Genomic DNA, 13,500 nt, shown 5'->3' with positions numbered 1-13,500 from the left:
TTAAGTGCTATATAAATGTTATAATTTTTGTTGTTTGCATTATTAGAGCACTTCTTTTCAATATTCCATTACTTACCAATAAATGATAGAAATCATGTCACCTGCTGCAGAAATCTTACCAATCATGGGACAACCAAAATTAAACATCAGCCTGATTGAGGAAAGGGTGATGAGCATAAACAACTAAGGTATGTTGAAGTGTATTTTTAAGGTCTGAACTCATATTCTTTACAAAAAATATTTTAAAAAGAATCACTCCTAAATTGTGCACAAGAATGTTAAAAGGAAAGTATGGTTTATCTTGTTTCCTTATCATAGCACTCCTTTTGCAGAAAACAAAAATACATTCTATTTTTTTTTGTCTTGAGCAAGAATTACATGTTATGGTTAAAGAATTGCCAAATAGACCTTTCAAGTGAGGCTAAGGCTGGTGTTACAGTTAGAAACCAAAGAAAGACATGGGATGGAATGCATCTTACAATTCCCATTCAATTAAGCATGTCTCAATCATTTCCAAAGGAGAATTGACCGCTCTTCCATTAAACCAAAAGATTGTTGGAAGGTAGAAAGATGTGTCTGCCTGAATACAAAGTCTTTGAGTAGAATTAGAAGTGAGAGGGCTGAACAGATGGCTGCTTCTACCTGTAACAGACTGCAAAGCCAACCAATATATGAGTAGCTTATAAAATTGACTAATTTCAATAAAACCTAGGCATTCCATGTTCTTCCTCTCCATTGTCTTAACATATCAGAAAGCCGGCATCTTTCTTTTACTGCCTTAATATTCCACATCTGGTATATTTATCCATTCTGTGTTCACAGGATACAGTCTAGTTCCAAGTCCATAGTATGGGCCCCATGTTGTGAATCCTGAGGCTAAGATATATTTTTTGGTAACACCTTCATGTGATTTTTGTGTGGCTCAAGGTGCCTCTTGGAGACTCTTGAGTAAATTTTCTCAAATATGAGCTCTAAGACTTGAGTTTGGGCAAATAAATTGAGAGAATCTATCAAGGAACCACATACTCAGGCTAACCGAAGGTACATTTAGGAAATGGGAAAATCTCATTTCTGACCACTCCTCTCCTTTAAACCCTTTCAGCCTTTCCCAGGGCTGACAGGTCAAAGAGTTCTTATGCTGTATACAGCCTTCCTTCAAAGTCTTGTCATTTTCATCCTTCCTTTCCCTCCCATATGTCTATTAAAATGAACCTGATTGCTGTGAATGCCTTAAAAAGGTTATTCTTCCCTACTAATGTCAATTTCAACAGGAATTTTTCTGGGAGAGGAGTGGCTGTAATGGTTATGGGGTACTTGGCCATCTTGTTTGGTGGAGGCATAAAACTTTTGGGTTGCAATATTAATGAAGCCTTTCAGTACCTATCAGGTTATACCATGGAACTGTTCTTCTATTTCGTTTATGTTCAGGGCCAACTACTAATGGATAGACATTTTTTTTTTTGGTAGGCATGAAGAATGGAATCTGAGAAATGTACTCATGATTGCTACAGGATATATAGGAAACAGAATTTAAAAGCTCCTTTGAGGTCTGACTGAATGGGTTACCTTCGAATTTTGGGAGAGAAACTGCAAATGTGGTTATATTCTTTTATTCCTCAAAACAGTAGAAAATGGTGATATAAATTCCCATCTTCCTCATTCCAACAAGTACAAGTGATTCACTGTTGTACATAATATCATAAGGAACATGCAATTATTTACTAATGTTTTTTTCCAGTAATATTAAAAAATATATAACATTTATCTTCTTAAGCAGCCCCTGCAACTACTGCATGGGATTGGGTCTGGCATTATGGCTATGATGATGAATTGATATTAATTGAATGACATTTTTGCATCTGTCATCCCTCTATATCTCCTACTTTTCGTTACAAGAAGCTTCATTCCTTCTCTCTCTAACATCAAATATATGTCCCTTGAGTACCCAAGTGATGAAATAAGCACTTCATGGCCAAACAGAATATCTATTCAATGAACTATCTTCTCTCTTTGATATATCCATCTGGCCTTATGTTCTCCCAGAATAGCTGTAACTAGGAAAAATGACTGGGGCTATGCCTTAGGGAAATGAATTTAGATTGTGCTCACAACACTTACAATCCTTCAATACTATAGGAGTTATAGAACTTAGCACCTAGTTATGAACTACTTTTTCTTTCCTTCCTTCCTTCCTTCCGCTGAGATGCCTCCTTGATGAGCACCTACTTGAGTGGTGCTCTTCATAATCTACCAATTGGCAAAATGTAGTTGCTCAACTTTGACTTGCTTGCCACATAAAAGGTACCTAATACATGCTTGCTGACTTGACTAGATTTAATTGTATAACCATGTCCAGCTCATGGGTAATGAGCTGTTTTCTTGGTGGTTGCTGCATTGTACGCAATGTCCCAACGCCAGATGTCATTCTCTGGTAGCCATGTTCATTTTTTATCTCTAGTATGCCTCATCAGAATCTGTTATTAATCATTCAATAAAATCAGAGAGTTGAACCCAAGCTGCGGAGGCATCCAGGCTTACCTTTTCACACAGGACTCAATCATATCACTTGCCATCAGTTTCAGACGTTGTTCTAGGTGTTTTCCAAACTCTTCCTCAGGCCAGTGCAAATCCCTAATGAAAGTCTGTAGAGCATCAAGTTTCCAGAAGAGATCTTCAGAGGTGCCTGATCCATTACTGGCAGGACAGAATGAAAGCAAGAATCATCACGTGCTCCCAGATTAAAGAAACCCGATCACCGCAACAACTGTGCTTAGGGCAAACAGTGGCTCTAACATACAAAACACGGTGGCAGGGTGGGGGGGGATTTCCACCAGCAGGATTTTGAGTTTTACCATACATTTACCTAGTCAGCTGGGTTAATCATATCATTCCAGACCAATAAGAAGAAGATAAAATGACATATACCTTAGACAAATGACTAGGGGAGAGGTGTATGGTAAAAATCAGCCTTCTTTCAATAACCACATTAACATATGTGATGATTCACATGAAGGCCACATATTGAGATAGAAAAATCTCGGTCAATAATAACTACATGTCAGCATCATGCAGTTATCCAGATTCAGAGCATCATGCATTTCCTCCGCTCCCCTCCAAACCGGAGGGCTCTTGGAGATTTCAGATTGCCAGGTAAAGGACAGTGCTAACAAGTGGTGAGCGAGGACATGCTTTGTCTCTTCAGGGGCCGGGGTGAATCAGCTGACCTTCTGTCCACTGAGATATCTTGAATCCAAGATCTTGGTTTGGTTTTTTGACTCAGATTTTTCTCAGACCAGCCTATTGCAAAGGCAACTTCAGGACTGGGAGCTGGGGAGGCTAATGGGATATTTGCAAATACTTCAGACCAGTGAGAAGACCTGAGCCCTTCCACCAGCTCATTGGCTTTACCCACTCCCTTGTACTGACTGAGCCATCAGTCTCCATGTAGTTCTTTACAATGGCATCTAAAAAAACCTTCACCTGGGGAAGCAAACTCTGGGACTGGATAGTATTGAATAGGTACAAAGAAAATGCTCCACACTTCACCCTTTTGCCATTCTCTGTTTCAGCCTCTCTCGTAGCAAGGACAGTGGGAGCTCTGAGAGATGCCACCCTCCCCTCCTCGCATACCACGAATGCTAACACAGTAATTTATAAGATGTCCAACACACCATGCATTACCACTTGTTCTGACATCGTCTATAGAAACAGATGAGAGTGGGTGTTTCTATTGTGACAGATGCCAGCTGCATTGAGTTAATGCTTCAGAGGGAAATACAACCGATGCATAAATGCATACATGGCTACTGAAGGGGGAGGGAGTCAAAATCCCAACATGCCAAGGGAAACCTTGGGCCCTGGACTGACAAAAGGGATGTTCTCAAAGACAGACCAGCTGGGAATCAGTAACTAGAGGTTTCTGACACAAAGGAGAAGGTAACACGGAAACAGGTCCTTAGAATGAAAAGTGATCAGAGGAAACTGGAATAATGAAAAGATATAGAATCAGGCATTTCCTGTTGGGTGATTGTGAAATGTGACCTTCTTTCTTTCCCTTATAAATTAAAAAAAAATTTTTTAACAGAAGTTTATTTATTTTTGGGGGGTGGGGCAATGAGGGTTAAGTGACTCGCCCAGAGTCACACAGCTAGTAAGTGTCAATTGTCTGAGGCCGCATTTGAACTCAGGTGCTCCGGACTCCAGGGCTAGTGCTTTATGCACTGTGCCACCTAGCTGCCCCTCCCCCCCTTTTTTAAATGAAGGAATTAACTGTGAGTGGAAGTTCAGCCTTTCCCTATCCTATGCTTGGAAAACACCCCACAACTTTGACTAGTCTAAGCCCCGTTTTGGAACTGCATGGTTGTATGTTTTAAATCATTAAGTACATATGAATGCAATGATTGGTATTTATTACAACAACATTTTGACACCCATCTGGTTTCATAGTTTCGGAAAATTTCTTCTAGGGTTTTTTTTCTTTTGAAGAGCTTATTATTAAGTTTTGACATGAGGAAAAGAATATTTTCTTTTTATTTTTGAGATAAACTGTTAATGTTAAGGCAATAGCACCAAAATTATTTTGATTGCTTAGCAGTTCCCAAAATGTGTTCCCACTCATGCCTTAATTAATTGAACAGAGACCATTATCTGCTTTATGATCATGTCTTGATTCATATCTTTTCAAAAAAAATCAATGTCACAGAGCATGCACAGAGGGAAGGAATAAAAGCTTTCAAGTATTTTTAATTTTTGTAACAGATACTGCCTAAGCTACCTTTTAACACTGTCATCTTAGCATGGATATGACTTGGGTTTCTTTCATGGTTTTGTTTCCAAGAAAAGTTTTGGGAGATTTTTAGTTGTTTTTCTAAAGATAATCAGACACATTGATCATATCATTCCACTGTTATTTCATCCAGATAGAATTTTTCCCCCATAAGCTTTAAAAAATGCTCCAAGTATAGATGGAACTGACATGCCTTGTTCTTTATTTGACTATTAAAAACAAAACAAAAATGAAATAAAAGAACCCCAAACTAGTGCAGTGCTACCTTGATGAATGTGATTTTGAGATATCACAATATCACTGTCTTATGGAAGCCATTTTTTAAATCCCTTCGATTAAAATACTTCCCTTTGAAAATGTGCCAGTTTCTTCTTTCAAGGAAAAGCTTATTGGACCTATAATTAGCAGTGGTATAAGAAAAAGGATCAAAGCAGGGCATAGGATAGCTAAGCCTTATTTCACTTATTAAATCATATACATCATTCTAATTTCATTTCCATGGGGTAGAGTTTGGGAGCATTGCATCTCTTTCTTGCTAAGGAAAAAAAATGGGAGGATTCATTTCCTGAACTAAAAGAAATACTTATAAAACTCTTTCTAGAAAGACTCCTTGCTCATCTGATTACCTGTGCCAAAGAGAATAGCCATTTCTAACCCTTTTGGAGGTGATTATAAAGTAGGGTCTCCCGAATAATAATGCTCATTGATTTCTGGACTATTTAAACGATGACTTTTTCATTACTCTTACTCTATGCCCACTACTAACTATTAGCGATTAGTGAATACTCTACTAGCTAACAACTTTAGGAATTCTGGATTTCACTGGCATGGGTCTTACCTTCAGCAATTTAGACTGTAACCTCCCTGAATTTTGTAGCTGAACACTACTGGATTATGGATTCTAAAATATCTTTTATAGAATTTGACCATTAGCAAGAATGACCTACTCAGAAGAGCTTACTATCATTCTGAAATATATTCCTTGGTTATTAGAGTGCCTGAGAATCACAAAGGCAAACAGGAAGGCAATGGTTCACTATATTGGAACCGCAACTGGTCCAAGACTAGGGGCCAAGCCATTGCAAATGTCTTGTATTCTTCCACATGAACATTTCCATGTGCTCATATTACCTGTGTCAGTTAAAAACAAACAAACAAACACAATTCTATTGTAAAAGACTGGAAGTAAAAGTCAGTTCCTCAATCTTTAAGTGGGCGTAAGACAAATTGTCAGTGCTGGATATAGAAAATTCCTTACAAACACCATGCATGCCAGAAATAAACAATATTGTCTCTGTATGATCAGCAAAATATGTCTAATTATCTGTCTCCATCTCTGTTTCAAAATTACATAGGATGCATAGAAATAAACAATACATATCCATGCCAAGATCACTTAAATTTAAATTAGAGCTAATGTGGACTGAATACACACTCAGCATCATAGATAGCAGCCATCCATGACGGTGCCGAAAAAGTAGGCATTTGTGGGATGCCTAGAGGGATGTTAACTGGTAGATTGGGTACTTTGGGTAGATTCACATTAGGTAGATTCACATTGGGTAGGGTACTGGTTAAACTCCTGTGGAAGAAACAGACAGAAAGAAAAAAATACCATCACAATGACAATGTAGATGTGGCAGAAGCACAGGAGAACTGTAACTCAATTGGTTAAGTTGACAAGACAACAGGTGAGCAAGACACATAAACACATTGGAGAGCAAGGAGCCACAGGTATAGGAAGCTTCCCTGGGTCTTAGCACTCAGAAGCAGACGGCAAAAACATTGACAAAAAATGAGTCAAAATTGGAAGGGAGCTTATCAACACCCACATACAATGATCACATACTTCCCTTGCCTTTTGGGAATTGGGTTTTGTTTCCAGATCTTTACAGTGATGGTCTAAAACCTGATGGGTACCAAATATAAATAGCACAGTGGAAAAGGTGCTGGCTTCAGAGTCTAGGGATGTTGAAATCCTAGATCTTACTGTGTGACTTTGGGCAAGTCATTTCCCTTCCTCTATCCCTCAACTTTCTTATTTGTGAGATGAAGGAGTTGCACTAGGTGACCTCTAAGGTTCTTTCTAGCTCAACATAATAATCCTATTTTATATAGATGGAGCTGGTTATTAATAGTCCTGAACCTTATAGCTGGTGGTTTCAAAGTTACTAGAATTAGTATGGACACTGGGTTTAGGAGACAGTGTTGCAAAGTGGACTGTGAACCATCCTTGAAGTCAGGAAAATTTGAGTTCAAGTCTTACCACTCACATCTACTGGCTATGTGACCCTTGACAAGTCACTTAACTTCTCAGTAACTTCAATCAAATGTGTAAGACTATATTTCACAGAGCAGGTGGTAATCTGCATTGATAGAAAGTGTTTTTACTGGGAGTTCCCTACACCAATTAACTCATTGGTTGGATAAAAAATAAAAAAGGAGTCTTTTCATCTTCTTGCTTTTTTGCATAAAGAAGTTGTCAACAGTTATTTAGTTTTTGAGATAGACTAATTACTCTGGGTAATATTCTCTTGGGCATTTCTTGAGGCTAATGGAAACAGATAAAAACATGCTGTTCACCTGCATCAGTGTTTTGGGTGACAGGCAGAAATTGAAAACTACAACTGCTGCCTTCAAAGGCAAGTATGGAAACAAGTAAGGCCAGACCATAGGAAAAAGATTTCTTGGAAGTATCAGGGAAAATTTTTAACCTTTGTTTAATCTTTTTTTTGGGCAGGGCAATGAGAGTTAAGTGACTTGCCCAGGGTCATACAGCTAGTAAGTATCAAGTGTCTGAGGCTGGATTTGAACTCAGGTCTTCCTGAATCCAGGGCCAGTGCTTTATCCACTGTGCCACCTAGTTGCCCCAACCTTTGTTTAATCTTTCTTTCTTTCTTTTTTTTGTGTGTGTTGGCAATGAGGGTTAAGCGACTTGCCCAAGGTCACACACATAGTAAGTGTTAAGTGTCTGAGGTCAGATTTGAACTCAGGCCCTCCTGAATCCAGGGCTAGTGCTTTATGCACTGTGCCACCCAGCTGCCCCAAACTTTGTTTAATCTTACAAAGACCAAAAAGAAAATGAAAATGTCTTCTCTGAGATTAATTTCATCCAATTTATAATAGATAGAAGTGTGTGGGATTGGAAAGTAAAGTATTCCAAAAAAATTTTTTTATAACAAGTCCTTAGCTATAGCAAGAAAAAATGGATTTAACTTTTACCTCAGATCAGAGTTTGTTTGTCCTTCCAGCGAAGACTGGGCCAGTTGGTGGATGTTTTCTCATTGTCAAAGGAGGAACCAACAATAAGGACAAAAGAAATCTCTGTGTGTGTGTGTGTGTGTGTGTGTGTCTGTCTGTCTGTCTGTCTGTCTGTCTTGTTCTCTGTCTCTCTTTTGATGTGTGGGTGGTGGAGTAGGGGTGGGATGTTATGTCATATGATGCTACAGGACTGGCAAAACCATTTAATCTATAAGAACATTTCTATGATGCCTAATTTAGCCAGGGAAAAGCCAGAGCCAAGGCTGTATCTGAGAAGAGCCCTGCCTTTACTCTCAAGCAGGGCTGACAGCCCTTTGGCAAAGAGTCGGGGCTCTCTTTTCGGCTCTCCTCAAGAAGATGGTGTACCTTGCCAAGCCAGCTCTGCCTTAGACAGGCTGTGCACTGCAAACCAAGACTCCTGGAAAAGTCACGACTGACTCCGGGCTGACTTGGCAAGATTCCCACCGATTACAGGCTCTTTGGGTCCATTTTCAGAACTCTTAGATGCTTGGACATTTGCTTTTATTGTGATTTTATATCAATAGTTATCTTGTTACAGGAAAATTATAAACATGGCTTTAGTCCCAGCAAACAGAAAAGACATTCTTTTTTGTTTGCAGTGAATTAGATGAACCATAGTTATGTCCATTGTGATTCCTGTTGTGGGGAAACCAATGGGTAATGAGAATTAATCCTCTCTTTCTCTCTCTGTCTCTGTCTCTCTGTCTCTCTGTCTCATGTTGAGATTTGAGGGGGAGAATGATTACTCAATAGAAAAATAGTAATGCAGGCACATGGTACTACTTTTGGAGTCAGAAGACCTGGATTCAAATTTTGCCTCTGTCATTGCCTATTTGACCTTGGACAAGTCAGGTCCTTCTGCTGGCATCAGTATCCTCAACTGTAAAACAAGGCGGGGGGGGGTGGCCTAGATGGTCTCTATAATCCTAAAAAGAGTACAAGGGAAGACATTTTTTATATTTTCTTGTGCTGTTGAATTTATTTGTCTTTGTATTTTGGTCCCTGATGATTCCTGGACTTAAGTGCTACTCTGTAACCAAACCATCCACCATTTCCACTGAGACATGTGCCAGCCTATATAAGCAAATGTGATCATTAAGGGAGGCACGCAGTGCATAATGATGGAGGAATTAGCAAATCTTTAGAGATGGTAGCCTGGGAAGTTACAAATGTCAGTGCTGAGTAAATGAAAAGCAGTGAGGAATGAATAACATACAAATGTATGCAAAAGCGACTTAATTTACACAGATTAGCTTGATGGTCGGTGCACAAGTCAAAAAAGAGCTTTGTTTTCCATTCTAAAATTCAAAAATAGACCTATTAACAAAACATACTGTATTAGTAAAATCTGACATTTGGAATGGAATACTGAGCTGAACTCACATGGAAACATTTCCTTTATACAACACATTATGATGCTAGACTTTTAGAAATGATAAAACATTATTTTTTTAGCAAAATAATGTAGTGTATTAATAACATTACTACTATTTGATTTGGATATTAATAGCATATCCTAATAAGTAAGCAGTTCTAAGTAACGCACAATATTTTACTAATATACATGTGGATAGGGGAGTTCTCTTTTTGAATGATAAGATGCTTCTGTTTGACTCTCAGCAAGTTTTTCCCCTCTCTGATTCTGTTTTCTCATCTGTGGAATGGGGACTGTATCCCTCTACTACCTCCTTCACAGGGTTGTTCTGAGGAAAGCACTTTGTAAAACTACCAGGTGCTATAGAAATGTGAAATCTCACCTTAATTTCACCCATAGAAATATTAATCTCACATTAATCAATTGAAATTATTATTAGAAATCATTATGTTAAAATATTTCTCCAGCTATTATATAAAAGAATAATTCTGTCATGATCCTTCTTTAGTAGCACAATTGGGAATCTGATTTTCATGGACATTTAAAAATACCAAACTATTGCCTTGATTTTAGACTATCCCATCAGGAATGAGTAGGGACACACTAACAAAATGAAAATGATTTGAAGACCAGGGCTGTTTTATTTTCCATGTACTTGACATTCTAGCCCAACCAGCCTACTTCTGATCCCTGGACACATAACTTAATCTCCTGTCTCTGTTTCTGGTTTGTTTTGTTTTGCACCAACTGTTCCCTTATGCTGGGGTGCTCTCCCACTTAGAAAGATTCAGTTCAAGCAGCACCTGCTTCAAGAGACTCTTTCTCTTCCCCTGGGTATTGTGCCTTCCTGCACCCCTCCCCTTTGCCCTTGAGTTATTTTGTCTATTGCCTGTGTTTATTGATAAATTTCTTGGACACGTGCTATCTCTCCAGCAATATGGGAGCTACTGGAGAACGGGGACTGTCTTCCTTTTGTATTTGTAGTCCCAGTGCCTAGCAGACTACACAGCTCATACTTTGTTTAATAAACACTCATTGATTGATTGACTCCCTACTCAGAACCTAAACCAGGGCTCTGTATGGAATGGGCACTTAATATTATTTGCTGGCCTGAATTCCCATTCTATTTTATCTTCATGCTGGCCTCAGACTAGAGAACTGTGTAATAGAGGACATTCTTAGAATCTGGTCTTTTGGGTCCATTTAGATGCAAAAGGACTTTAAAGTTGTTTTTCCTCCTATTGATAAGTGTACTATCCTTTAATTGAGGGAGAGGGAGACAGCAGTGAATGTCTTTGCATCCTAAATTGCTATGGAGAATAAATAACAGAGCAAGTATATGCTTTCTAAAAATTAAAGCTCTTTCTTATGCTTTGGATAACCCCTTCTTCAGAGGAATGGACTGGGTCTTTTTATATGTGTCTGTTCCCCTATTCAGCCCCTATCGATCCCCAGATCAAAGCATAGCGTTTAGACTTATACTGGAGTCAAGAAATGAATATTCACATACAGAAATCTCTTGACCCTTGAAATGTATTTAAACTTGTTCATTTAGTGGACGCCCATTTAAAAAAAAATGAACAAAAATCATGATTTCAAAATTTCTCGAGTAACGCATCTGTCTCCTGTGCCTGGATTGTTTTTGTCTATCTCTTAGAATCCTTAGCTCCCTTCAAAGCTTGGCTCAGGCAGCGCCTCCTTTCCATATTCCCTTAATGTAAGAATTCTTAATCTTTTTTTGTACTATGGACAAATCGGGCAGTCTTCTGGAGTCTGTGGACCTCAGAATGTTTTTAAATACGAAAAATAAAATACACAGGATTACTTAGGGAACCAATTATATTGAAATATAATTATATATATTAAGAATCCTTGCCCTGCTTATTAGTACACTCCCACCCCAAATTATCTTGTATCTATTCTTTAAATTCTCATTATTTACTTTTTTTATATGCTATCATTCTCTGAATGTCTAGTGCCTAGCAGAGTGCCCCATACATAGCAGGTACTTAATCATCACTTCTTAAATGGAATTGAATTAATTTTCAATCATCCCAGGAACTGAGGGAGATGAGAAAAAAGGCTCAGAATGGTGAGTCACCATAGTACTAGATATGCCCTGAGAGGAAGTGGAAATGGCTTTTAATTAGATGGAGTTGGGAAGATTCCACTTGACCACATAGCCATGCTGGGGATAGGGGTATGTCGGGGGAGGATGGCACAAATTAAAGGCAGAGAATAATTTTTAAGATAATTCCACAGGAGGAAGGTTCCAAATGAATGGAAAATATTAAGGATCCATTACAGCCCCCACCTTTAAAAAGAAGGTAACCAAGAAGATATCAGAACCATTAATTTTTTTTCCATTTTTTCATTATTCTTACAGACTTGATGATATTGGTCAATGCTTCCTTGCCTTCCTGGAGAGTATACAGGGTCAAGAAAGAGAAAAGGAATAGGCTGCTTTGGTGTGGACCCATATTTTTACAGTGTCACATGATCAACAGGTATAGAAGGGGGCTACCATGTGTTAATTTTCCTCTACCCCTCTCCTACCTCCAAAGCAGACATATTATTGTTCAGCCATTTGAAGAATATCCAAATAAAGTCAGGCAACAAACAAGGAAATGTATGCTCACCAGGGATGAGCTCAAATCCAAAAGAAAAGAAAAGCCCCCATTAATGATGTTATCCAAATATTCCTTCTGTGTGACCCAAGGGAAAGAACATTGCTTCTGGGAATAGAGGATATAGACACAAATCTTGCCTCTGGCACTGACTAACTATAAGCCTTTGGATAGATCACTTAACTTCATTGGGCCCCAATATTCTGATATGTAAAATAAGAATGTTTAACTAGATGGTCCTTGAGGTCCTTGAGAACTGTGACATTGCAAAAAATAATGTCATGGTGTCCTCACCAAAATTTGCAACTGTTAAAAAGTATAACCATTCACCCTGGAAAAAAACCAAATCAATAACAAATGTTTATTATCCAGATTATCATGTGCAGCTGGATGGGTAGACCGTGACATTAATTCATCTCTCCCTCCTCCCTCCCTCCTTCTCTCTCTCTCTCTCTCTCTCTCTCTCTCTCTCTCTCTCTCTCTCTCTCTTTCTCTCTCTCTCCTTTCTGAAAGATGCAGCAGATAGACAATAGGCTGAGTCAAGAACTGAATAAGAAGAAAAGATTGATTAGATAGCAATTGAAAAATTGCTCAGTACTCAGTCTTCAATGAGTCCAGGCTGGATGCTGCTATAAATTCTCATATATAAAAAAATGACAAGAAAACAAAAACAAAAACCCAAACCTCATTAATCTCTCAGTGATGCTCAATGGAACATGGGGCATCAGCAGTATTTGAGGAATTGAAATTGCAAGAGTTTCAGAGGGCACGTGGGAGATAAAGGTAAACTGCACTGTTACTACAAGTATCCTAGAAAGCATCATTAAAGACATACATGAATAGAGAAAGAAGACAAGACTGACCGAGTAGTGAGAATGACGGATGGACAGTATTGTTCTGTCCTGGCTTTGAATGTATATGTGCCTTGCACTATTCATGTGTGCATACTTCAACCCATCCACATGTTTTCATTCTGTATAATCCTTGTCCATGCTCTTCCGTCAACCCTCCAAAGAGGATCCCTTTCTAGTTCTGGCTCTTATCACCTTTCACCTCAATTACTCTGATAACCTCCTAGTTGGTTCGCTTGTTTCCCATGTCTGCTTTCTGTCTTCTGTCCTCCACAGAGCTTTCAAAATAGGAGTCTTACCTGGTGCTCCTAACTCCTGTTGTTTTCCTTCCAAATTATTTCCTGTTTACTTTTCAGGGTAAACACATCTCCCTTTCTCCTCCCTGACAACCATGGAATCCCCTTGGGTGTATATAGGGACTGTTACTCATTTTGTCTTCATATGCTCAGTGCCTAGCACAGTGTCTTGTACATTGTAGGTGCTTAATAATTGTTGGTCGCATTGAATTTATTGGAAGATTTATCTGACACACTGGAGGGATTCTTTGGGCTCTTTTGCAGTTTTAAGACTATCTTTGTA

At 38.7% G+C, this 13,500-nt stretch overlaps 1 protein-coding gene across 24 annotated transcripts in view; it reads right to left on the bottom strand.

The window, feature by feature from the left end:
- CADPS (calcium dependent secretion activator) overlaps window positions 1-13,500 on the bottom strand; it is a 555,724-nt gene that overhangs the window by 96,654 nt on the left and 445,570 nt on the right. For 17 of the 24 annotated variants that reach the window (XM_043978789.1, XM_043978784.1, XM_043978786.1 and 14 more), the window contains 2 exons: window positions 6,222-6,368; window positions 2,539-2,694 (listed from right to left, as the gene is read on the bottom strand). In XM_043978789.1, coding sequence (XP_043834724.1) covers window positions 2,539-2,694; window positions 6,222-6,368 — 303 coding nt within the window. The remainder of the gene's footprint in view (window positions 1-2,538; window positions 2,695-6,221; window positions 6,369-13,500) is intronic. The other 7 variants (XM_043978805.1, XM_043978803.1, XM_043978804.1 and 4 more) reach the window with 1 other exon arrangement.

Source organism: Dromiciops gliroides, chromosome 1 (genome assembly GCF_019393635.1).
Source record: "Dromiciops gliroides isolate mDroGli1 chromosome 1, mDroGli1.pri, whole genome shotgun sequence".
NCBI lineage: Eukaryota > Metazoa > Chordata > Mammalia > Microbiotheria > Microbiotheriidae > Dromiciops > Dromiciops gliroides.
The sequence above is the reverse complement of the archived record's forward strand: the minus strand, read 5'-3'. Positions and strand labels throughout refer to the sequence as shown.